Source organism: Thermothielavioides terrestris, chromosome 1 (assembly GCF_000226115.1).
Source record: "Thermothielavioides terrestris NRRL 8126 chromosome 1, complete sequence".
NCBI classification, from domain to species: Eukaryota; Fungi; Ascomycota; class Sordariomycetes; order Sordariales; family Chaetomiaceae; genus Thermothielavioides; species Thermothielavioides terrestris.
In genome coordinates, this window is record NC_016457.1 from 9,462,408 (window position 1) to 9,484,946 (window position 22,539).

The 22,539-nt window shown below is 59.5% G+C and overlaps 9 protein-coding genes across 9 annotated transcripts; 4 read left to right on the forward strand and 5 right to left on the reverse strand.

Moving 5' to 3' along the window:
• Positions 1 to 22: 22 nt before the first annotated feature.
• Positions 23 to 1,670, reverse strand: THITE_2110957 (glycoside hydrolase family 45 protein). Its single transcript, XM_003650955.1, has 3 exons — positions 1,403 to 1,670; positions 1,076 to 1,324; positions 23 to 1,006 (listed from the first exon to the last, which is right to left on the reverse strand). Exons 1-3 carry the CDS (start codon positions 1,489 to 1,491, stop codon positions 445 to 447), a joined length of 900 nt encoding a protein of 299 aa, XP_003651003.1. The 5' UTR covers positions 1,492 to 1,670; the 3' UTR covers positions 23 to 444.
• A 1,152-nt stretch (positions 1,671 to 2,822) lies between these two features.
• THITE_2110960 (uncharacterized protein) lies at positions 2,823 to 7,057 on the forward strand. Its single transcript, XM_003650956.1, has 2 exons — positions 2,823 to 6,622; positions 6,700 to 7,057. The coding sequence occupies exons 1-2, from the start codon at positions 2,937 to 2,939 to the stop codon at positions 6,860 to 6,862; spliced, it is 3,849 nt and encodes a 1,282-aa protein (XP_003651004.1). The 5' UTR covers positions 2,823 to 2,936; the 3' UTR covers positions 6,863 to 7,057.
• Positions 7,058 to 7,615: 558 nt separating this feature from the next.
• THITE_18434 (uncharacterized protein) lies at positions 7,616 to 8,278 on the reverse strand (the record flags this gene model as incomplete). The annotated part of the gene is made up of 2 exons (XM_003650957.1): positions 7,616 to 7,762; positions 8,183 to 8,278. Coding segments are annotated over 2 exons (243 nt in total), but the record flags the coding sequence as incomplete, so codon positions are not given.
• Positions 8,279 to 8,493: 215 nt separating this feature from the next.
• On the forward strand, positions 8,494 to 9,511 carry THITE_2110963 (uncharacterized protein). The gene is made up of 6 exons (XM_003650958.1): positions 8,494 to 8,711; positions 8,803 to 8,841; positions 8,927 to 8,960; positions 9,035 to 9,043; positions 9,103 to 9,203; positions 9,259 to 9,511. The coding sequence occupies exons 1-6, from the start codon at positions 8,709 to 8,711 to the stop codon at positions 9,412 to 9,414; spliced, it is 342 nt and encodes a 113-aa protein (XP_003651006.1). The 5' UTR covers positions 8,494 to 8,708; the 3' UTR covers positions 9,415 to 9,511.
• A 97-nt stretch (positions 9,512 to 9,608) lies between these two features.
• THITE_2142516 (uncharacterized protein) lies at positions 9,609 to 11,555 on the reverse strand (the record flags this gene model as incomplete). The annotated part of the gene is made up of 3 exons (XM_003650959.1): positions 9,609 to 11,344; positions 11,406 to 11,454; positions 11,529 to 11,555. 3 exons carry the CDS (start codon positions 11,553 to 11,555, stop codon positions 9,609 to 9,611), a joined length of 1,812 nt encoding a protein of 603 aa, XP_003651007.1.
• Positions 11,556 to 12,519: 964 nt separating this feature from the next.
• On the forward strand, positions 12,520 to 16,161 carry THITE_74764 (uncharacterized protein; the record flags this gene model as incomplete). The annotated part of the gene is made up of 5 exons (XM_003650960.1): positions 12,520 to 12,996; positions 13,060 to 13,669; positions 13,725 to 14,334; positions 14,403 to 15,725; positions 15,822 to 16,161. The coding sequence occupies exons 1-5, from the start codon at positions 12,559 to 12,561 to the stop codon at positions 16,159 to 16,161; spliced, it is 3,321 nt and encodes a 1,106-aa protein (XP_003651008.1). The 5' UTR covers positions 12,520 to 12,558.
• Positions 16,162 to 16,661: 500 nt separating this feature from the next.
• Positions 16,662 to 17,324, reverse strand: THITE_116220 (uncharacterized protein; the record flags this gene model as incomplete). Its single annotated transcript, XM_003650961.1, has 2 exons — positions 16,662 to 16,858; positions 16,949 to 17,324. The coding sequence occupies 2 exons, from the start codon at positions 17,322 to 17,324 to the stop codon at positions 16,662 to 16,664; spliced, it is 573 nt and encodes a 190-aa protein (XP_003651009.1).
• Positions 17,325 to 18,032: 708 nt separating this feature from the next.
• THITE_47560 (uncharacterized protein) lies at positions 18,033 to 19,600 on the reverse strand (the record flags this gene model as incomplete). The annotated part of the gene is made up of 2 exons (XM_003650962.1): positions 18,033 to 18,908; positions 19,106 to 19,600. 2 exons carry the CDS (start codon positions 19,598 to 19,600, stop codon positions 18,033 to 18,035), a joined length of 1,371 nt encoding a protein of 456 aa, XP_003651010.1.
• Positions 19,601 to 19,952: 352 nt separating this feature from the next.
• Positions 19,953 to 21,669, forward strand: THITE_2037763 (uncharacterized protein; the record flags this gene model as incomplete). Its single annotated transcript, XM_003650963.1, has 5 exons — positions 19,953 to 20,027; positions 20,106 to 20,591; positions 20,822 to 21,072; positions 21,129 to 21,343; positions 21,404 to 21,669. 5 exons carry the CDS (start codon positions 19,953 to 19,955, stop codon positions 21,667 to 21,669), a joined length of 1,293 nt encoding a protein of 430 aa, XP_003651011.1.
• Between the last annotated feature and the right edge of the window lie 870 nt (positions 21,670 to 22,539).

The following is a 22,539-nucleotide window of genomic DNA, read 5'->3' on the forward strand; positions in this document are numbered from 1 at the left end:
CCGCGTTGGCGCGAGGCTGTGTCGCTAGCCCAACACGCCCAACATGGCGACGGAAATGACCGGATCCGGTAGCTGCACCTTGGTAAACCAACCGCTCGTCTTCCGTAATCTGGTGAATTAGTTAGCACCTTTTTGGGGGCGAATTTTCCCTTGAGGTGCCAGATGGGATGGATGAACTACGACGGTCATTGCATGTCAAATTGTCAATGCCCGTGGGTGGCCAGCGTCGCGCTGGGTGACACGCCAGTACGGGAAATCAACCAGCAGTCGCAGCGAACTCGGGGTAAAACGGGCCTGATTCCGCCCCCAAAGTCGGTGTGAGATGTGTACCGGCGTGCTATGTACAAGAATCGAAGGTTATGTATGTATTGAGCGCTCAAAAAATATGCATGACGAAGTTGACGGTCTCCTTGCTCCGTCCCGCCACCTCGTGCGAAAAGCTGTTTAGAGGCACTGCGAGTAGTAGTCGTTCAACTTCTGGCAGGTGGTGCCAGAGACACAGGTGGTGCATCCGCTGAAGCCGATGCCACCGCACTGAGCCCACTTCTGAGACGTGCAGCCACTGCCGCCGCCGGGAGACGTCTGGCCCGACCCAGGCGCAGTCGACGTGGGCGTCCCGGTGCCACCGTTGCCACCGCTTGGGGGGGTGAAGACGGGGAAGCTGGAGTCGTCGTTGCGCTTGCAGCCGGAGCGGGCAACGATCTCGGCGGGGCACTGCACCTGCTGGAACGTGAACGTCGGGTTGTCGGCGTTCTGGAACCAGTCAAACCGCCACTGGCAGCCGGGCTTGAGCGGCGCGGGGAAGGAATCGCACTGGTCGCGCGACGAAATGCCGCCGTATTGAGCGCCGGGGAGGCCGCCGAACTGCGAGCTGCAGCCGTTGAAGATGCCCACGCCGCCGCCGGGCATGGCGATATCGAACTGGTTACTTCCCAGGTCGCCGCCAGTGCTCGTTGACTGCACCACCATTGTCTTGCCGGCGACGGGACCGGAAGTGAAGGTGAGCCTGGAGTGTGATGGAGTGAGGTTAGCTCGCGCTAATCCAACTTCCTGGTAGCTGGCAGAGAGGACTTACGCGTAGCAGGCGCAGCACCACGAGGATTCGGACCCGCCGGCGATGCTCGTCGCGGCGAAGCCGTAGGCGAGATTGTCGTTCACCGCCCAGGGAGTCTGGTCGGCGCAGGAGTAGGCCGAGCCGCCGTTGCAGCCCGACTGGACATTGAAGTCGGACAGGCGCTGGAAGTTGGCATCGCACGCGTAGACCGGTTGGCTGACGGCGGCCTTCCCGGGCCAAGCGCACGACGGCTTGCAGCAGTCCCAGTATCTGGGAAACGAGTCAGCATGGGCGGCGTCCTGGACACCTAGCTCGTTTGGTGAGGCATTCGCATTGAGGGACGCATACCTCGTGGACTGGCCACTGCCACTGGCCGCGGAGGCGACCAGAGGAAGTGCAGCGGCCAGGGTTGTGCGAAGAACGGGAGTAGAGCGCATCCTGGGGGCCGAAGAAAAGAGAGCGGGGTGGAAACTGTACAGCTTGAGGGGTGCTGCTCGATGCTGAGAGGAGCCAGGGCCTAGGGGGTCAAGATCGGGAGCTGGGAGACCTGATATACCTCCTCTCCCAGCCAGCACACTTGCTTGAACCCCCCCGCACCCAGATCAAAGTTGCAGTCCAGTCAGTCCGAGCCATGCCAGCCGCCACTTGACAGCGAGTAGGATTGCTCGCCGACAACCAGGCACACGCTAATTACGGGAGCAGCGTACCGCAGTAGACGAGATGGCTGTTGCCGAACAAGGACCACGGAGCTCGTAGCGCGACCCCACCTTCAGCCCGGAAACCGGGATCTGGATGCATGATGCGGGCCATCGAGCTCGATGAAACAAACACGCTCCGCCATTCCCGGAACCTGGACCGGGTCTGCCGCTCATTTGAGCCTGCATCACCCGACTTGGACACAGTGCGCCGGACCTGGGTCTTGGTTGACCAAGCGCTTGGGATAACGGAAGATCTCGTCAGAAGCTGCTGTCAAGAAGCAAGGAAGGGAATCAATATGGGGACCGAAGGGCGTGGCCCATTGCAGCGGCGATTGGGATCAGGCGCTAGGGCAAGGGATGGCATCCACAGTATGACACGGTTCAATCCTGTTGTGGGCGCTCTGACCATTCTGGTTTCGCCTCGGAGTTGCGGAGAGGTCGATTCGGAGCTGGCTCCCAACATGACAAGAAAGGTTAGCTGCGACGCGTCGAATGTTGCATCAAGCATGCCTGACAGATAAATTGTCGGCGGGTCGGCCGGGTTTCCGGCATGGGGGAACTAAACTTATCGATAAGCCGCAGACGTGCGCCACAGCTAACCGGTCGGTGGCGTTGCAAGGCCAAGAACCCCGCATTTCGTTTAGTTGCATACCTGGCACCTGTCATAGGTGTGGATACAATGGCTCACCTCGGTGTGCGGCGTGAAAGGCTGAGAAACCCACTAGGCCAAAAATGGACTAGGAGTTTTCGCCGCGTCTTTCAGCCTCCTGCTTGGCCCAGAAAATCAACAGCGGCGCTTCCTCCAGGCATCGATCGACAAACCGCAAACCACGCCTCGACCGCGGCGATTTGGAGCCGCGTTCTCTCCCCGCCAAGGCTTCACTGTATTTCTCGTGGCTTTGCAATTGCTTGCCTGCCCATCGATGAAATAGACTGCTTGCGCACGGCGAGTTGATGCGCGCGCGCCCGCCTCTGGTGGCGATTTCTAAGCTCGCCCGCCTTCTCCCGACGCCGTGACCGTATCGCGCATTTCCGCTAGCTTCGGCCTTGCAGCATATTCTCCCGTCTGCGTTTCTTGCACGAGCTGCCAGTCCCTCCTTCAAAGAAGCCCACCTCTTCCGAGGACTTCTTACGTCCAAGATCCAGACCGAGCTTTGCTGTCGCCTCGATCGCCTCGCCACAGGATGGCTGACTACGCGACCCAAGGCCAGTACGGCGGCGGCTACGCCGATGGATACGACAATGACGATCGCTACGATGTCGAGGGCGGTTTCGATGACGGCACGGCCCTGGGCGGCGAGGACAGCATCACGCCCGAAGACTGCTGGGAGGTCATTTCTTCCTACTTTGACATGAAGGGCCTCGTCTCGCAGCAGATCGACTCGTTCGACGAATTCACGACAACCACCATCCAGTCTCTCGTCGACGAATATGCCGATCTGACTCTGGACCACCCGAATCCCGGCGACGACAGCGGCCGTGACATTGCGATGCGCCGCTACGACATCCATTTCGGGAACGTCATGATTTCCAAGCCGACCCTTACCGAGACGACGGGTGAAACCACCGTGCTGCTTCCGTACGAATGCCGCGACCGCAACCTGACATATTCTGCACCTATGTATTGCAGAGTCTCGAAGCGCGCCCGTGTCGCTGTCAACGAGGAAGTGCGCCTGGAGGACATGGACGACGACCAGCGTGCGTATATGGCCCAGACGGGCGAGGTCCCCAAGACGATCCGGTGGGAGGAAGAAGACACTGGGCCTCGAGAGGGCATCGCCAAGGGAGATGATGACGAGCAAGGCGACTTGATTTTCCTCGGCAAGCTCCCCGTGATGGTCAAGTCGCAGGTCTGCCACCTGCACGGCGAGGACGACGAGTCGCTCTTTCAGCTCAATGAGTGCCCGTATGACCAAGGCGGCTACTTCATCATCAACGGAAGCGAAAAAGTCCTGATTGCTCAGGAGCGCTCCGCCGCCAATATCGTCCAGGTGTTCAAGAAGCCTCCGGGAGGCAGCGTCTCATATCAGGCCGAGATCCGGTCCGCGCTCGAGAAAGGCTCGCGACTCATCTCGTCTCTGCAAATGAAGCTGCACACGAAGGCCTCGCCCGATAAGGGAAGGCAAGCCAACACTGTCAGCGTCACGCTGCCATACGTCCGAGAGGATGTGTCGCTCGCCATCGTCTTCCGCGCGCTCGGCATCGTCTCCGACGAAGATATCCTGAACCACATCTGCTATGATCGGTCCGACACGCAGATGCTCGAGGCGCTGCGGCCGTGCATCGAAGAAGCCTTCTGCATCCAGGACCGGGAGATTGCGCTCGACTTTATCGGCAAGCGAGGCAACGGCAACGCCGGACAGAACCGCTCAAACCGGATTCGGGCTGCCAAGGACCTGCTGCAGAAGGAAATGTTGCCCCACATCTCGCAAACGGAGGGCTGCGAGACGAGGAAGGCCTTCTTCCTTGGCTACATGGTGCACAAGCTACTCCAATGCGCGCTTGGCCGCCGGGACACGGACGACCGCGATCACTTCGGCAAGAAGAGGCTAGATCTCGCGGGCCCTCTGCTGGCCAAGCTCTTCCGGGGCATTATCCGCCGCATGACGCAGGACCTGATGTCCTACATGAAGCGCTGCATCGACACGAACAAGAACTTCTCCCTCGCCCTGGGCATCAAGCACTCCACGCTCACCAACGGCTTGAAGTACTCGCTGGCCACGGGCAACTGGGGCGACCAGAAGAAGGCGATGAGCTCGACGGCCGGAGTGTCGCAGGTGCTGAACCGATACACCTTCGCTTCGACGCTGTCGCATTTGAGGAGGACCAACACGCCGATCGGGCGCGACGGCAAGCTCGCGAAACCCCGCCAGCTTCACAACACGCACTGGGGCTTGGTCTGCCCCGCCGAAACGCCCGAAGGGCAAGCCTGCGGTCTCGTCAAGAACCTGTCGCTGATGTGCTACGTCAGCGTGGGCACGCCGGCGGAGCCCATCGTCGAGTTCATGATCGCGCGGAACATGGAAGTGCTCGAGGAGTACGAGCCTCTTCGGTACCCTAATGCGACCAAGGTCTTTGTCAACGGCACGTGGGTCGGCGTCCACCAGGATCCAAAGCACCTTGTGTCGCTGGTGCAGGGTCTGAGGAGAAAGAACGTCATCTCTTTCGAGGTCTCGCTGGTTCGGGACATTCGTGACCGCGAGTTCAAGATCTTCTCAGACGCCGGCCGCGTCATGAGGCCGCTCTTCACCGTGGAGCAGGAAGACAACGGCGCAAACGGTGTCGAGAAGGGCCAGCTGATTCTGAACAAGGAGCACATCCAGCGCCTGGAGGCGGACAAGGAATTAGGTAAATACCACCCCGACTACTGGGGCTGGAAGGGTCTCCTGAGGTCGGGTGCGATCGAGTACCTCGACGCGGAGGAGGAGGAGACGGCCATGATCTGCATGAGCCCGGAAGATCTCGACATGTTCCGCCTCAGCAAGATGGGCTTCAACGTGACCGACACGTCCGGCCAAGGCAACAGCCGGATCAGGACCAAGATCAACCCGACGACCCACATGTACACGCACTGCGAGATCCACCCCAGCATGCTGCTGGGCATCTGCGCCAGTATCATCCCGTTCCCAGACCACAACCAGTCGCCCAGAAACACGTACCAATCGGCCATGGGGAAGCAAGCCATGGGCTTCTTCCTCACCAACTACTCGCGCCGCATGGACACGATGGCCAACATCCTCTACTACCCGCAGAAGCCGCTGGCGACGACGCGGTCGATGGAGTTCCTCAAGTTCCGGGAGCTGCCGGCCGGGCAGAACGCCATCGTCGCCATTGCCTGCTACTCGGGCTACAACCAGGAAGACTCGGTGATTATGAATCAGAGCAGCATCGACCGCGGCCTCTTCCGCAGTCTCTTCTTCCGGTCGTACACGGACTGTGAGAAGCGCGTGGGCATCAACATCATCGAGAAGTTTGAGAAGCCCAACCGCAGCGACACGCTCCGGCTGAAGCACAGCACGTACGACAAGCTCGACATGGACGGCATCGTCGCGCCCGGCGTCCGCGTTTCCGGGGAGGACATCATCATCGGCAAGACGTGCCCCATCAACCCCGAGAATGCCGAGCTCGGCCAGCGCTCGACGCAGCACGTCAAGCGCGACGCCTCGACGCCGCTGCGCAGCACCGAGAGCGGTATCGTCGACTCGGTCATCCTGACGACCAACCAGGACGGCATGCGCTACGTCAAGGTTCGGGTGCGGACGACCAAGATCCCGCAGATCGGAGATAAGTTCGCGTCCCGCCACGGGCAGAAGGGCACCATCGGCGTCACGTTCCGGCAGGAGGACATGCCGTTCACGTGCGAGGGCATCACGCCCGACATCATCATCAACCCGCACGCCATCCCGTCGCGCATGACCATCGCCCACTTGATCGAGTGCCTGCTGTCCAAGGTGTCGACACTCAAGGGCATGGAGGGCGATGCGACGCCGTTCACCGAGGTGACGGTCGACTCGGTGTCGGCGCTGCTGCGCGAGCACGGCTACCAGTCGCGCGGCTTCGAGATCATGTACCACGGCCACACGGGCCGCAAGCTGCGGGCGCAGGTCTTCTTCGGCCCGACCTACTACCAGCGCCTGCGGCACATGGTGGACGACAAGATCCATGCGCGGGCGCGCGGCCCGCTGCAGATCATGACGCGGCAGCCGGTCGAGGGCCGCGCGCGCGACGGCGGCCTGCGCTTCGGCGAAATGGAGCGCGACTGCATGATCGCCCACGGCGCCGCCAGCTTCCTCAAGGAGCGCCTGTTCGAGGTCTCGGATGCCTTCCGCGTGCACATCTGCGAGATCTGCGGGCTCATGACGCCCATTGCGTACGTTTTCTCTTCATGCCTCCTTTTCTTTCTTACGCTCGGAACATGGCAGATGTTGATGCTGACTCTCCAAATAGAAACCTGACCAAGCAGTCGTTCGAGTGCCGGCCCTGCAAGAACAAGACCAAGATCGCGCAGGTGCACATCCCGTACGCGGCCAAGCTGCTCTTCCAGGAGCTCATGTCCATGAACATCGCCTCGCGCATGTTCACCAGCCGGTCGGGCATCTCGGTGCGCTAGAGCCCGAGCTGGGAGAGATAGGGATGGCGGATGGCGGAAGAGAAAAATTGCATGCATTCCTGAGGTCGTTGGGGCGTTTCGCTTTCCTTTTTGCTAGCGCGCGGGACTACGGCAGCTCAGTTGTGGCCTCTTAGTTTTTCTTCTTTCAAGCGGGCTTTAGGGTAAGATCTGCATCAGATACAAACAGTATCGTGGAGGAGCATGGCTTTGCTTCGTCAGGTTGCGTTGCGAGGCTGCAAGCTGCGAGGCTGCGAGGGAGCTGGAGCTGGGTAGGTTTTGGTGCCTGCCGTAAGTGCTGTTGGTCTCCAGCAGTTTTTAGACGGACGGTGGTGGCTGCGCGTAATGGATGGAATATACCGGCCTCTGAGACGATTTGGTGTTGCAAGTGTATGCCTCTCATTCTATCGTACAACAATTCGACCGCTCCGTCTATCCTACATTCAGCCCCCCGCCTCTTCCGGTTTTCGCAAGGCCTCCCTCGACCTGTGTCTCCCGCTCGCTCGCTCTCTCTTCCATCAGCACCATTAACAGGTATGCCACTATCCCCCAACCCATTTAGCTTCCCTCCTTCTCTTCCTCACCAAATTAGCCCTCCGCGGCTCCGCCCCCGCCGTCATTCCACCACCTCCGCCTCTAATCCATGAGCAGTTCTAACAGACAACCGCGGAACTGACCTCACCCCCCAACCCGTGGCCCCCGGTACCACCAGCGGAGCTCACTGTACTGTTGTGCTTATTGTTGCCCCCCGCCACCGCCGACCTCCCCCGCGCCACTGCTCTCCCGCACGGTCTGCTCCTTCCGGTACTCGGCCTCCAGGGCGCGCTGCTGGTCGAAGTCGGCCTGGCGCTCGCGCTTGAGACGCTGCTGCTCCATGTCGCGGATCACGCCTTGGTGCATTGCCTGTTTTTTTTTATGCGCGGGGCGGGGAGGCGTTAGTTCTGGGTTTATTGGGGGGAGAGAGGGGCAGAGGGGCGGTTGGTTGGGGAGTGCAAGGCGTAGTGGGCAAAAAAAGAGGGGGGAGAGAGAGGCTTGGTGTAAGTAAGGGCGTTGCAGAGAGGTTGTCCTATTGGGATGGAAAGTTGATGTGGTCTAAAAGGGGAAGGCAGTTTTGTCAAGTGGGTGGTGGGATTGGAGACAGGCGAAGATGTGCATTGGTTTCGGGTTCGGGTTCGGGTTCGGGGGTGAGGTGACTCGGTGTCTCCGATCATGTGCTGGCTTAAACAGGAAACGTTTGAACCGCATGTCAGATTTGGGTGCAAAATCTTCCTTGCGGTTCAAATCCAGTTGATGACTCAGCAAGCTCGACGGGCAAAAACCAACCTCTTGTTCGGCCTTCTGTTGGTAGTGCACCAACACCACCGTGCTGAGGGCAAAGAGGGAAGTGCCCAGTAGCGTGAGCTTTGAGGCGCGAGACATGGTGCGACACTGGAGGCGTTGCCTGCTATTGCGGCGGCATGGTCTGTTTGTCGAGTGAATGCTGGGTTCAGTTCAGTGAGAGATTCGCCGAACATTTCACAGCCAGCAACGTGATCACTGGGTTCACTATTGGCGCCGGGCCACACCGCCCTACATGGGTCCCGGCAGGCAACTGTTGCAAGTGGGGCGCTGCCGTCGGCGGCGGCCCGTCGGAAGCTGTGCCACCCACTCAGCAGTGTTGGCGGGCAGCGTTCATGTCCCGCTTTGGCGTCGTCCGCCTCGATTGCGAATGCTTGCTCCTATCACATCGACATCCGGCGCGACAACAACCTGCGACTCCGTGCCGAGCCGAATTCGACAGCCTGCCATCCTGATCCCTAGCCGACTCCTCGTTTGCGCTCTCTGGTAGCGCCCGACAACCCGCACCAACATGGTACGAGCAGTTCAACGTCGCATGCCAGCAATCCCCGCCTGCAATAACGGCTAGGGCCAGTCGCATCTCGGAAGCTAACTGATGAGAATAGTCGGCCCAAAACTCGGCGGGCATCCAGACCCTGCTCGACGTACGAACCGCGCCCTAGCCTTTTCCCAACCACCCTTGTTCGGACAGTGCAGCCCAGGTACGAGCGACTGACTGCCATGGCGCAGGCCGAGAGGGAGGCGTCCAAGATTGTCCAGAAGGGTTCGCACACTCACCCCCCTGGACACTCACCAGTACCGCTGGCCTAAGATAACTAGCTGACACGCACCGGATAGCCAGAGAATGTACGTCTCGAAGACGTCCCCACCGCCAAGGCCAAGGTTCAATGGTTGACGCCGGACAGACCGCACAAAGAGAGTGAGAGAAGCGCGCGACGAGGCCAAGAAGGAGATCGAGGCGTACCGCGCGAACAAGGAGGCCGAGTACAGGAAGTTCGAGGCCGAGGTGTGTTCCCCTTGCAGGTGGGCTATTGCGCGCAGGTAGATGCTGATGGTCGCAGCACACACAAGGCAACAAGCAGGCCGAGGAGGCGGCCAACCGCGAAGCCGATGCCAAGATCAGGGAGATTCAGGAGGCTGGAAAGAGGGGCCAGGAGAAGGTGATCAACGATTTGCTCGCCGCCGTGTTTGACGTCCACCCAGCGCCGGTGTCATAAGCCGTGGCGGCTACTGGGCGGATGAGTGAGGGCAAGGAGCTCGGTGCCAGAAAGCGAATATACCGCGGGAAGGAGGAGAATCCGGCATATACTACGCCCATCAAACCTCAGATGAGCCTTGAGGCCCGTGGTATCTTGGTATCAACTAGACTGTACACCCACCCTTAGCCTATCCTACAACGCTTGATGCTCCGTCATTGCAAAAACTGCGCCAGCGTCGTTAGCATCTCCTTCGTCTCCTTGGCCTCGGCCGTCTCGGCATCCATCCCGTCGATCTGCTCTTGGATCGTCTCTCTTATCATCGCAAACGACTCGTCCCTGTCTGCGAGCAGGGCTTGTATCTTCTTCCTCGCCCCGTCGTCTTCGGCCACAAGCCACGCCAGGATCACGTCGATCGTCTGCAGGCAGAAGAGTCCCGCGTCCAGCCGCCGCGAGAACCACTCGTCTGCCATCTCCTCCCTTTCCTCGTCGTCCATGTCCCTCTGCTCCTGTTTGATCTGCTCATCTACCGCAGCCATGCGGGCGGCATACTCGCGCCGCAGTTTGAGCAGCCTCTCGGTCTTCTCGTAGTCCTTCTCGACGAACTTGGCCAGCGTGCGGATCCGCTCGGGAGACTCGGCGGGCAGCAGCCTCAGCATCGAGGCAAAGATGCCCACCAAGTGCTCAGCCGCCCGGTGGTCGGGCTTCTTCATGAACATGGTAAAGGTTGTCTTAAGCCCGCCCGTCTCCACGATCTTCTGGCACACGCCCGTCCCAGCCGGCCCACCCGCCGCGTGGTCCAGCAGCCGCAGCGCGGCCGGCTTGCTCAGCTTGCCCTCCTTCAACATGATCAGGCACAGCTCGACGCCCTCGGCCTCGACAAACTTCGCCTTGCCCTCGGGCTCGTCGACGATGCTCGTCAGCGCCTCGAACAGGTTCTCCATGTACTCCTCCTCGTCCCCGCCCTTCTCCGGATCGCGCCTGCGATACGGAGCCACCAGCTGCAGAATTGAGTCCACCGCGTCCAACTCGGCCAGCTTTCGCCTGTTCTTCGCCGAGTTCTGCACCAGAATCGCCAGGATCTCCGCCGCGTACTGCTTGTTCTGCCCCACCGGCCTCTCCGCGCGCGCCGCGCGCGCCAGCAACCACCTCAACAAGCCTTCCTCGGCGCCCACCACCTCGGCCGTCTCCCGCTTCGAGCACAGATTCTCCACCACGCCGAGCGCGCGGTACACGCCCTCGCGGTCGGCCTCATCCTCGTCTTCGCGCAGCCGGCCCAGATGGCCGACCAACAAGCCGAGCAGATCCGCCTCGAGCAGCGCGTCCACCAGCGCGCTCCAGTCGGCCTCCTCGGCCGCGACGTCCTCGTCGGTCAGCTCGCCGACGATCTCGACCGCGTCGAGCGCGATGTCGGCGTTCTCGTGCGCCAGCAGGCCGGCCAGGCTGCCCGCGCACCCGAGCCGCGCGAACAGCGGGTACAGCGCCGGGCGCTCGGCCAGCAGCGACAGCGCCTTGATGGCCGCGTCCAGGTCCGCCTCGGAGTCGATGAAGCGCGCGGGCTCGTGCGCGTGCCGCGCGCGCTGCTCCGCGTTGCGCGCGATCTTCTTCTCGAAGGCGAGCGCGGTCTTGCGCAGCCAGGCCTCGTCGATTGTTTCTTCGTCGCCGGCGGCGGCGGGGAGGTTGGAGGAGGAGGTCTCGGCGCTGTCGATCAGGTCCAGCACCTCGCGCTCGGTGCGGGTGATGCCGCCGCCGAAGAAGCGGCCTTCGTCGTCGTCGCCGGCGTCCTCCGACGCCGCGTCGTCGTTGGCGGGTGCGGAGGGGCCGTAGGCGGCTTCCTCATCGTCGGCGGGGGGCGGGAGGGGCCCGGCTTCGGCGGTCGTGTCGTCTTGGTCGTCCACGCGGGCGTGGCGGCTGGTGGTGGAGGAGCGCTTGGCGGATTTGTAGATCTCGGCTGGTAGGCTCGTTAGCGGAAGAAAGGAAGGAGAGGAAGGCTCGGGACCGAGAGGGCGCACTTGGATCGCGGACCGGGTCCAGCTTCCGTTTGCTGGGGAGGCCGGATTTCTGGGAATGGCAAGGTTAGACTGCGCACTGCGTGCCCGTGGCCAATTGAAGAGTTGCAGATGGGCTGGGCTTACCTGAAAAATCTCGTCTATGCTTGTCATTGTGAGATATTTGCTGATTGATGTTCCCAGCAGCCCGCGGTGTTGGAGGGTTTCGCTCCGCCGTCAGTGCTTGTCCGGTTTGGTGGCGCCGGGATAAGCATCAACCACTTCCTTATCTAAAGTAGCCAGAAGACTGAAACCGAGCCGTAATTTACAGAACGTGACACCAACGCTACCGTTTCCGTTTCCACCCGGCCCCGCTTCACCGTCCCAGCCTTGAGCAAATCATCCATTTGAGGAGGCACGCCACCAGCGTTCGGCATCGCCAAACGGTGGCCCCGGACAAGCCAAACCACAAATTGGCGCTGTGTAAATTTAATACTGGAAGTAACGTGTCGATGGTTTGAGCTTCTTGGCCAGTCCATGCGCAGATACCGTACATGTATTCCGTACTGTACCTAACTCTGGAGGAAGAGCCTAGGTGGTAGCTCCGCCAATGCACACAACGTGTGTTGTCTGCAGCATTGTGACGAAGCTTCATTTCTCAACTTCAATGTGCTGTAACTGTGTCCTACCTCCCGTCCATTTCCCAACTCTTGTAAAGTTCTTCCGCCTGAGAAGATGGGAGTGAAGCAGCCGATCACAGGTAAGGGCAACACTAGCCAGGTACTCGCGACTGACACTTTGCAAGAGTAACAGCAGCGGCAGTAACAAACTGGGCAGATGCCGTCAAGTGAGCAGGACAAAGGGCCGCCGTTGCATCTACAGCAATCCGAACAGCACCAATGACAGACTATCGCAAAACCTCCACCGTTATCCTGCGGTTATTGTTGTGACCACTTCCTATTTTTACAGTATGAGCGTGCCAATGAGCTCGGTGAACCGCCGCGCCACAATCCTCGGCGGCACCTCATTGGCGATCAAGCGAGCCAGCTGAGGGAGCCCAACTGCATTTAATTTTAAGCCAGCGAAGAGAGCCCAACTTCGTCGGTTGAAATCTGAGCATCGCCGACCAGACGGCAATATCCTCTCATCATCCCATGTTCTTCACCCTTACCCCAGAATGCTCCGTCGAGCGAAGCACCTGAAGTCCCGTATCAAGGAGCTCTTTCGGAAAGAATCCGCAGCAGAGCTTGGCCAGCCCCATGCGCAAGCGCAGGATGCACCCGAGCGGGCCATCCCTTCCCTACTGGCAAAGCGGGATCTGTGGCTCGAGGCGTTCGAGAAGCTGCCCAAGGATACACAGCGGCAGCTCCAACGGGACAACGCAACCCAAGGACCGCACAACCAACAAATTCAAGAGCTCTTGAACCTTGTCAAGAAGAAGCAGGAGGAATGCGAGAGGAAGTTCTGGAGGCTCCGCGTAGGCGACCATGAGATTGTCCTGCGTGATTATGCGGCCACCATTGTCGGCTGTTGGCAGAAGATTGGAGACATCGCGATCCAGTTTGCGCCGCCCCAGGCCAGCATCCCATGGTCTGCTGTCAAAGCCCTCTTGCAGGTGCGTTTCCGAGCTTTTCTTCCAATGGCGGTCCCAACAACAGTCCCTAAGAAGGAGGTCCAGATTACGGTGACCGAGTCGGCACAGATGTATGCCCTGCTTGCCAGTGCGGACCGTATAGTCCGCGTCATCAACCGCGGTCAGATATACGAGCTTGTATACACAACCGAGACCACGCCGGAGCTTGCCCTCAACAACCTTCAGGCTGCCTTGATCGATCTGTATAGCGCCGCGCTCGAACTACTTGCGAACTCGACGAAGCTCCTCGACAAGAGCACAATCACCCGGACTCTTCACTCAATGTTGCATCCCGGAGAAACCGTGGACTTGTTTTCGAATCTGGTCAAGCACGAGTCAGAGCTCGCCCGAGAAGCTCAGGCATGCGAAAGCCGCCGGAGGGCTGATGCCGATGCCAGTTTGATGCGTCTCCTGCGGGAGCTTGAGGTCCCGCTAACCCGTGTCGACGACAAGGTCAGCAGCCTCCTTGAACGGATCGACGACAGCGAGCGGCTCGCGATCCTGGAATGGATCTCAGCCGTACCATACCGCAAGCACCACAACACAGTAAAAGAGGATCGGACGCCCGGAACCTGCCAATGGTTGCTACGGCATCCAAGGTTCTACGAGTGGGCTGATGCTAGTTCTTCTGTCATCCTGTGGCTCCAGGGGTCTCGTATGTCTTTGAACTCTAACATCCCTACTACATAATTAAGAGCTGACCTCTCTAGCTGGCGCCGGAAAGACATTCCTCACGTCAGCAGTCATCGATCACGTCGAGGGCATCCTCAGCTCGTCGCCGAACCACGAAGGTTTCGCGTTCTTCTACTGCAACCGGCACGAAACGCACCGCCGGGAGCCTCTTTCCGTCCTTCGAAGCTACGTCCGTCAACTGTCGACGACCGCGTTCAATCCCGAAAGCATGCGAGCGAAGCTCAGAAGCCTCTGCCAAGAGACCAGGCTAAAGGGTGCACATCTCACATTGGCGACATGTCAAGACCAGCTCTTGGAGTCGGTCAACCTGTATCCCCAAACCACTCTCGTGCTCGACGCGTTGGACGAGTGCGAGCCAGAGACACGGGCGCGTCTCATTGACACCATCGAGTTCCTGTTGAAGAATTCCGAACGGCCGCTCAAGGTTTTCATTTCCAGCCGGCCCGACGTCGACATCAGGGATCGCTTGCTCTCACAGCCGAACATCGAGATCCGAGCCACCGATAACCAGGATGACATCGCGAAGTTTGTCAACGAGGAAATCATCAAGCACCGACGTTGGGGGAAAATAGCTGCGCCGCTGCGGACAAGGATAGTCGACACGCTCTTAGACCGCAGCCAGGGAATGTAAGTTATTTCGTGTTGGCTTACACATCGCGGCGATGTAGTGGAGTTTTCAGCTCACCACGAGGCAGGTTCCAATGGGCCTCCTTGCAGATCAAGCAGCTGCTCGAGCTGCAGACCCAAGCAGCTATAACAGACCGGCTTGGCAAGCTCCCCATCGATCTCGAGGCCGCCTACGACGAAATCTACGGCAAAATCGCGGCCCGAAACGAGCATGATAAGGCCATAGCGGACCGGGCCTTTATGTGGGTGATGTGTGCCAACCCACCGCTCCGCAGCGCCGATCTCCTCAGCGCCATCCGCCTGGACCCCGAAAACGACGCGGTGCAATTTTCCGATGACGAGCTGGACGAGAATCTCCTGGCCGATATCTGCAACAATCTGCTTGTTTTGGATTCTCAGCGGCGCGTCTGGCGGTTCTCCCACCTGTCTGTTGCCGAGTATTTCGAAAAGAATCATTGGAGCCTTCGACAGGCTCATTGCCACGCAGCCGCGGCCTGTCTGATGCTGCTCATGATGAACAAGGTTGACAGTTCCGGTTATTGGTCTGGGAGACGCGAGGGTGCGTGGGAATGGGGACCACATCCACGCAGCATTCTTCACCCGGACCACCTATTCCAGCGCTATTGTTGCCATCATTGGATCACCCACGTCCAGGCACAGGAAGGTTCAGAGGTCGATCCCCGGTTGGCTCGTCGTCTGAAGGCGTTCCTCGGGTCTCCGAGCAGAAGCAGTGCGCAATATCGAGCATGGCAGCTCCAAACTGCCGGCGACAGTGCCTTTCACAACGGGTGGTCGCCCGCGAGGTCCAATCTTGTCATACTTCTGAGTGACCACTTCCCGCCGGATTCGGGCCCCATGTTCACCATTTGCCGCTTCGGATTCTATTCAGTTCTCTCCGACTGGTGGGCCAACGAAGAAATGCCGCTTTCGCTGACAACCAAACAAGGCGACAACCTCCTCACGCTTGCCGCCGTGGGTGGCCACAAGCCAATCATCGAGGCACTTCTGAGACGGGGAATGAAGCTCAACACGCCACTTAATAATAAGTGGGGAAGTGCTCTTGCCACTGTGGTGGCCCACGGATCGCTCGAGATTGTGCAGTTCCTTGTCGAAAAGGGGGCCGATGTCAACATGCCGCTTCACACTGGGGATTACGGTAGCGCTCTAGCGGCTGCGGCTAGTTATTCGGGGGACATCAAGACCATCGAGTTCTTGCTCGAAAAGGGGGCCGACGTCAACATGCCGCTACCTACTGGGGATTACGGTAGCGCTCTTGCGGCCGCGGCTTGCTCAGCAGGCACCGATGTCGTCAGGTTTTTAGTCGAGAAGGGGGCTGATGTCAATATGCCGCTTCAGATTGGGAATTACGGCAGCGCTCTTGCGGCAGCGGTGTGTAATGGGATTTTTGGTGAGATTAAGACCGTCGAGTTCTTGGTCGAAAAGGGGGCCGACATCAACATGCCGCTTCCTATTGGTTATTTCGGTAGTGCTCTTGCGGCCGCAGCTTGCTCAGGATATACCGAGGTCGTCAGGTTCTTAGTCGAGAAGGGGGCTGATGTCAATATGCCGCTTCAGACTGGGCGTTACGGTAGCGCTCTTGCGGCTGCGGCTTGCGAGGGATATCCCAAGGTCGTTGGGCTCCTACTCGAGAAGGGGGCTGATGTCAATATGCCGCTTCAGGCTGGGCCTTATGGCAGTGCTCTTGAAGCCGCGGCTGATAAGGGGCAAGCAGCGTGCGTTGAAATTTTGGTTGAAGCCGGGGCGCGCCAAACCTATGGGCTCAACACGCGCACTGACAAGGTGCGGGAGTATGCGCCAGTTGCCTAGACTGAGAAGATGGCGGTATACGTGTGGAAGCTGCTTTGCTGGAAGCTGGAGAGTCTCCTCCGTTAGAGTTTGCTATTAGGTGGACATTACTCTCATTTTCATTTTCATTTTCTTTCTTTCCTTTGTTTTTCTCTAATACTTGTACTTCGTTTGCAGGTGTTCCAGTTTAGCTAGGAGTATGTTTTCCTCAAAGGTAACTCTTGGGTTGAGGGATCAAGGCGGATTCATGATCAGTGGTGGGATTGAGAACTGGCCCTAGAATGCTGACAATCTGAAGAGGCTATGTTGTTGTCTACCTAACAAACCCTTTGCTCGGTAGTTCCGACGCTGCACTGGCTCTACGGGCGTCAAACCGCTGAGTTCAGTCATCAGCAGTCGCCCGTAAGTCCATGTGTTTCCTTCCCGTCATATGGCTCTCGCCGGCCGCCGCGAGTCGTCAACGCGCTGTTCCCAGAGCAATGCCGAGGCCAGGGCTTGCCTCGCGCTGCAGGACGTCCGGCTTACGCCTCGGCGACCGCTAACCGGGACGCCAACCTCCAGCCGTAGACCACCATGGCCCCAATTGAGATCAGATTCAGATGGATGGACATGGCGTGGTTTCTGGAGAAGACTTTCCGGAGACGTTGCATATCTGCGGAAGGCCCACTGCCGCCGTGATTGTGGTCGTCTTGCTGGCCCAGCAGAGCGTCTCGCGTCTCTGTGTTCCTCCAACGTCAGCGCACCGACCGGAGTGATTGATCACATTCTAGCACTACGCAATGCTTTCGTCTCCGGAATATTAACCCACCTTGATGGATGCAGTCCACCATCGCTTTCTGCGTCCGCGGCCCGTGCACCAGACAATTCAGCAGCGCCGTGACGCCTGCGACCGCGAACGGGACCCAGTCGGCCCTCTTCTGCACGAGGGAGAGTGGACCGTGGGGGGGCAAGGTGACGGCAGTCAGGAGCAGCAGAACCGACTGGCTGCGGAAGTAGATGGGGAAGATGCGCTTCTGAAGCGTCGTGAATGCCGACCGGGGCAGGGTCACGTAGCAGACCTTGGTGTTGACGAATGTTTGATAGAGCTCGGTGCCGAGGAGGGTCGAGTACAGCAGCAGGTGGAACGGCGCGAGGCTGCCAAACACAGCGCTGGCGATGTTGGCGACGGTATTGAGAACGGCCATTTCTATCGACTGAAAGGGGAGATCAGACAAGTGGTGGGCTTCTCCTTGGATTGTCTCATTTCTACCACGTCTACAGCAAGGAAGCTTTTTATGAAGCCGGACATGTATTATGAGGCCGAAGTCTTGCGGTGTAATTGAGTCAACAAGCACCAACGGTGCTAAGTCATCAGACCCAGCCGTGACGCGTCCAGTTGTTAACCCCGGGTTGCAGCAAGATAAGTCCCGATGCCACTCGGCGCTTAGGTTTGTCAGCCCAGCGACATGGTTTGTGGCCCAGTGCCAAGGATGATAGGGTCAAGGTCTAGCGCGGATGGACTCCAACAGTTTGGGAATAATCAGAACCTCATGACTGCTCGTCTCATGAGCTGGGTATGCCCAAGTCGCGCGCCATCAGAGGCCGAGCCGCGGAGGCAGTGTTCGTTAAGAAGTCTGGGAGGAGGTTTGGGCTTGAGGCCACAGCCCACCACACCGTACCTGAAGGGCTCACGGGGAGCAATATGGTAATAATACTTCACGATTTGGTAAATCCGTTGAGGCCTAGCTCGTCGATAGCCCACCATGACCCCTGCTGCCGTTGTCCGCTATCCCTGTGATGAGGGTCAACGCAGTGTTGTACATAGTGAGCGGCGTTTTTCCGGTTACTTTGATGGATGGTTAAATGCAGCAACGACCCCAACCGCATGTTCATTGCCAGGAACATAACCCCCTTCACGCAACCCACTTCCACCCCTTCCCCTTCGCATCCGCCCAGCGCACCCCAACGCAACACACCGCAGCACCCATCAAGAGCGCCCCGTCCCAGTACGCAATGCTCGCATACGCCCGCGGCCCCTCGTCCGCGCCGCCCAGCAGCCTGCCACCCACGGGGCTCCCAAACATAGTCCCAAGCCCCCGCACGAACAAGATGAACGCATTCACGGCCGCATACTGCCGGATGCCAAACACATCCGCCACCAGCGCGGGGAACAGCGCGTAGTACCCGCCGGCGGAGCAGCTATACAGCGCGACGAAGGCCAGCCACGGCCCGCGCGCGCCGCCGCCTCCCTTCGCCAGCGCGCTCGTCAGCCAGCACGCGAGCACGCTCGCGCCGGCCGCCAGCAGCGTCAGCACGAGCGTGTTCTGCCGGCCGAGCCGGTCGCCCGCGTAGCCGGCCAGCACGCGCGCGGCCGCGTTCGCCGCGTTGCTGGCCGCCAGCAGGTTGGCGCCCGTCGCCGCGCCCAGGCCGAGAGCCACGCTGTATGCCGGGATGAACGACAGCGGCAGCGTGGCGCCGGCCGCTTGCAGGAAGGCTGCTGCTGCTGAGAGGAGGAAGGTGGGGCGCGCGGCCAGGGCGCGGGAGATGTGCGTGCTCGGGCGAGGAGGAGGAGGAGTAGCAGGGTGATCGTCCGCTGCTGCGGCTGCTGCTGCGCCCAAGGCTGGGGAGGAGGCGAAGCGGCTGCGCGGCACGGCCCAGGCGACGGGCAGTCCCGCGAGCAGGTTGAAGAGCGCGTAGATGCGCAGCGTCCAGCGGCCGCCGACGGAGCTGAGGAGCGCGCGGATGGCGGGGGAGAGGAGAAGGCCGCCTGCGCCGCCGCCCGCGAGGATCTGGGATAGGGGGGGTGTTAGTGGGTCGTTGATGCGTGATGATGGATGGATCAATGAATGGATGGAGCGCTTACAAAGCCCATGGCTGTTGCGCGGTGGTTGGTGAAGTACTCCGGCGCGGGAGCCAGCAGAGGGAAGTACAAGAAGGACATTCCCACGCCCAGCAGCAAGCCTTGGGTCAGGAGCAGCTGCCATACCGTCCGGCTGAAGGATGCCAGGGTGAGCGCGGCCGACATGATCAAGACTCCGGACACGGTGATGGTCCTCGGGGTCGACAGGCGTAGGACCCTACGACGCCAGAGCCGCGTGGACGGCGTTGTCGGAGCCCAGATGCCATGCTCAATCCGGGATATCACCGGGTTGACGAGGATGCCTCCGGCCCAGGTCAGTCCGTAGCACAGCGTGCCCACGAAGGCAAGCAGCGCTGTTGGCGGCGAGGCCTGTGAGGCCGGGGATGGCACGAGTACATCCTGGCCGGACGAGAGATAGTACTCTTGGAAGACCCCGAAGCACTGGTTGTAGCCTATAGTAAGGGCGATCGCTACGAAGGCGGAGCAGAGGACCGCGGCTTGCTTCCTGCGCGATATTGGCGGGAGGGCGGACGCCTGAGTCGACGGCTCGTGGGCTGGCGGTCCGAGCTCGACCCCGTCAGCCCGGCCGGTTAGCCGGATCGCTCGGGCTTGTGTTGCCATTTCCTGTTCTTCCGAAACGGAGGGTCCGGGGCATCCGCAAGTTACTCCATTGCGGGACTTCAAGAAAACGCGCGGAGGCGATCGAAATCCCCACGGCTAGGACGGATGACGTTAGGTTGCATCCTTCGTGCGGCTTACGTAGCGCGAGCTCGCCCCTAGATGCCGGTTTGTGGGGGACCGGCCCGAATGAAACCCCTAGCAAGGTGAGATCGCGGCCGAGTTATGGCCGTAGCGTTACTTGATCCCTGAGGGGTAAAAAGTCAACATTTAGATAATTGAAGAATGGCACTGCATTCCATCTCGAGAACTGTTTACTGGGCCCTCGGCCACTCTCGCCTTTCCCTTTCTCAGGATGAAGTTCCTTTGGACCGTCACAAGCTGTGCGTGGGCTGTGCACGCCGGAGCTTTGAGAGCTTGTGGGACATGTGTATGAAAACTCCACTGGGTCCGAGACCAAAACCGGCAGCCGACATGCAGATTCAAGGCTGACTTCATTTGCTCTCAGTGTACCCGGCTACAGCGAGAACTCGGCAGCAAAGTCAGTTCGCCCGGCCAGCCTGCCTACAATGCCACTGAGGACTCGTACTGGTCCCTGCAAGAAGCGGGACTCAGGCCGGGGTGCATCTTGCGTCCCTCAACGGCGCAAGATGTGGCCAGGGCCGTTTCGATCATCGGCACAGTTGACGGCTGCAACTTCGCCATCAAAGGCCAGGGCCATGCCCCCGCCGCCGGGTTTGCAAACATCGACGGCGGCGTGACGATCGACATGACTGGCTTGAACTCTACAGTCCTGAATGCAGACCAGTCAGTTGTCAGTGTCGGAGCTGGTGCGTCCTGGCTGCGGGTCTACCAGTATCTGGACCCGTTCAATGTCTCGGTCGCCGGAGGCCGCAACGGGCTAGTTGGAGTCGGAGGCTTGACTGTGGGCGGTGGGATTTCGCATTTCTCTCCCCGCGTCGGATGGGCCTGCGATAACGTGGTCAACTTTGAGGTACGAGCCCTATTCACTGGCAATTTCGCCGGCATCATTCTAACTCCACGGACTGGCAGGTTGTCCTTGCCAATGGCACCCTCACAAGCGCGAATAAAACCTACCACAGCGATCTGTACCGGGCACTGAAAGGGGGGTCGAACAATTTCGCGGTTGTGACGCGTTTCGACCTCGCCACATTCCCCCAGGGCGACCTCTCAGTTGCGAGCTATGTGAACAGTGCCTCTCAGCGCGGTGCCGTTTTCCAGGCGTTCACCGACATTGTGTCATCTCCGGACTTCGATATCTACACCTCCCTCGTGGCCGGGTTCCTCTACAACTCGACCTCGAAAACGTGGCTCATCAGTAACTCCGCCGTGTACACCCGCCCAGTACTTGATCCGCCCGTGTTTGCCGAGCTCGCCGCCGTGCCTAGCATTTCAAACAGCTCTCAACTAACTTCATTGGCGGCTCTCGCAGACGAAGCTGCCACGCCACCCTTGTGAGTTGCCGTCTGCAGACGCAGCCGAGGTTGACAACCCACTGACGGGGCTTTAGGAACTGGCTGTTCGCCACAGCCACTTTCAAGCCCTCGGTCGAGTTCATGCAGGAAATCTTCGACATTCTCAACAGCACCTTCTATTCCTTCAACCCAGAAGGCGGCGTGGTATGGGACATTGCCTTCGAGCCACTTCCGTCGGTGATGCTATCCTACGCCGCCAAAACCGGGGGCAACATCCTCGGCGTGCAGCCCGAAGACGGCAATAGCTACAGTAAGCCTTAGAACAACAGTTCTAACTTCCTTCGAGTCACGCTGACGAATGACTCCACAGTCATGCTCCTGTCGGCGCTCTGGCCAAACTCTGCGTCAAACGCAGCAGTGGAGAAAGTCTCGCGCCAGGCTCTGGCCGCGATCGAAGCGCGAGCCAAAGCAGAGGGGCTGCTGCGAGGGTTCCAGTATCTCAACTACGCGGCCCCGTATCAGACACCGCTTGCTTCTTACGGCGCAGAGAATCTCGAGTTCCTCAGGGAGGTGAGAAGAAAATATGATCCGCTCCAGGTGTTCCAGAAGCGTGTCCCGGGCGGGTTTAAGCTTTAGACTGGCGGCGGAGGAAGGTGTAAGTCGGATGGACTTCGCCATGCCGCTTGTTTTTTGATCATATTCAGGGGCTAGTTCATTTCATCGCGGGATAGATTAGACGTACGAAATTTGACCTGCAAATTGCTAGGCGACCGGCTTCATTGCCTAAGCGCTGCTAGGACCTCGTTGGATGAGACGATGTTAATGATGCTAACGGGCCGTGGGGTGTAGTCTGCTCGCGCGCGGGGGGGGGGGGGGGGGGGGGGGGGCGCCAACCGCATTTTAGCTCGGGGCAGTCGCGTGGACAGGACTGAGGGGTATTGTGGCCTCGACATGACTGACGGTGTCGAGGATGTTGGGCGCTGCTGGAGGGGAAGCGGCTGGGTAACTGCTCTAATGCGTCGTTGACAGCTTGCCCCTGACGGTGACAACTAGAATTGAGACAGGCTATGCACTGGCGGATAGTGCTTGAACATTGATTGTTGCCCTGAAATACATAAGGCTATGTGTCATTGGGGATGCGTAGGAAGAAACGGAGGGAAATGGTACAAAAATAGAACGTTCCATTATGAAGCGAGGACACTGGCAGCATCCCGTCGCCGTCCAGGTGCCGGAGAAGTTTGCCATGCACAGATGCATGATTCAGAGTCTAATGGGCTTCAACTATCTCGCGGAGACCATGCCATCTCATCATGACTACGCTGGAATCTCTTTTCAATTCCGCCCATCGCCGAAACCTAGTGCCCTTGAATGATCGTTCACCAGATGGGGGCAACGCCATATCTACCTCTGTCACGCTTTCAGCTCACTATCGCCGCACGCTCCTCAGCATTGCCGCACGAATCCCGACGCAGCTCTTCATCTCCTTCTCGGTAATTGGCGTCGGCC

Bases quoted from the DNA above. Each gene is read 5' to 3' on its own strand.
- THITE_2110957 (XM_003650955.1), bottom strand. From the start codon at position 1,491: ATGCGCTCTACTCCCGTTCTTCGCACAACCCTGGCCGCTGCACTTCCT. The intron at 1,325-1,402 runs GTATGCGTCCCT...CTCGTTTCCCAG, and splicing joins GGCAGTGGCCAGTCCACGAG to ATACTGGGACTGCTGCAAGC. The intron at 1,007-1,075 runs GTAAGTCCTCTC...ATCACACTCCAG, and splicing joins TGGTGCTGCGCCTGCTACGC to GCTCACCTTCACTTCCGGTC.
- THITE_2110960 (XM_003650956.1), top strand. From the start codon at position 2,937: ATGGCTGACTACGCGACCCAAGGCCAGTACGGCGGCGGCTACGCCGAT. The intron at 6,623-6,699 runs GTACGTTTTCTC...CTCTCCAAATAG, and splicing joins GGGCTCATGACGCCCATTGC to AAACCTGACCAAGCAGTCGT.
- THITE_2110963 (XM_003650958.1), top strand. The intron at 8,842-8,926 runs GTACGAACCGCG...GCCATGGCGCAG, and splicing joins GCATCCAGACCCTGCTCGAC to GCCGAGAGGGAGGCGTCCAA. The intron at 9,204-9,258 runs GTGTGTTCCCCT...TGATGGTCGCAG, and splicing joins ACAGGAAGTTCGAGGCCGAG to CACACACAAGGCAACAAGCA.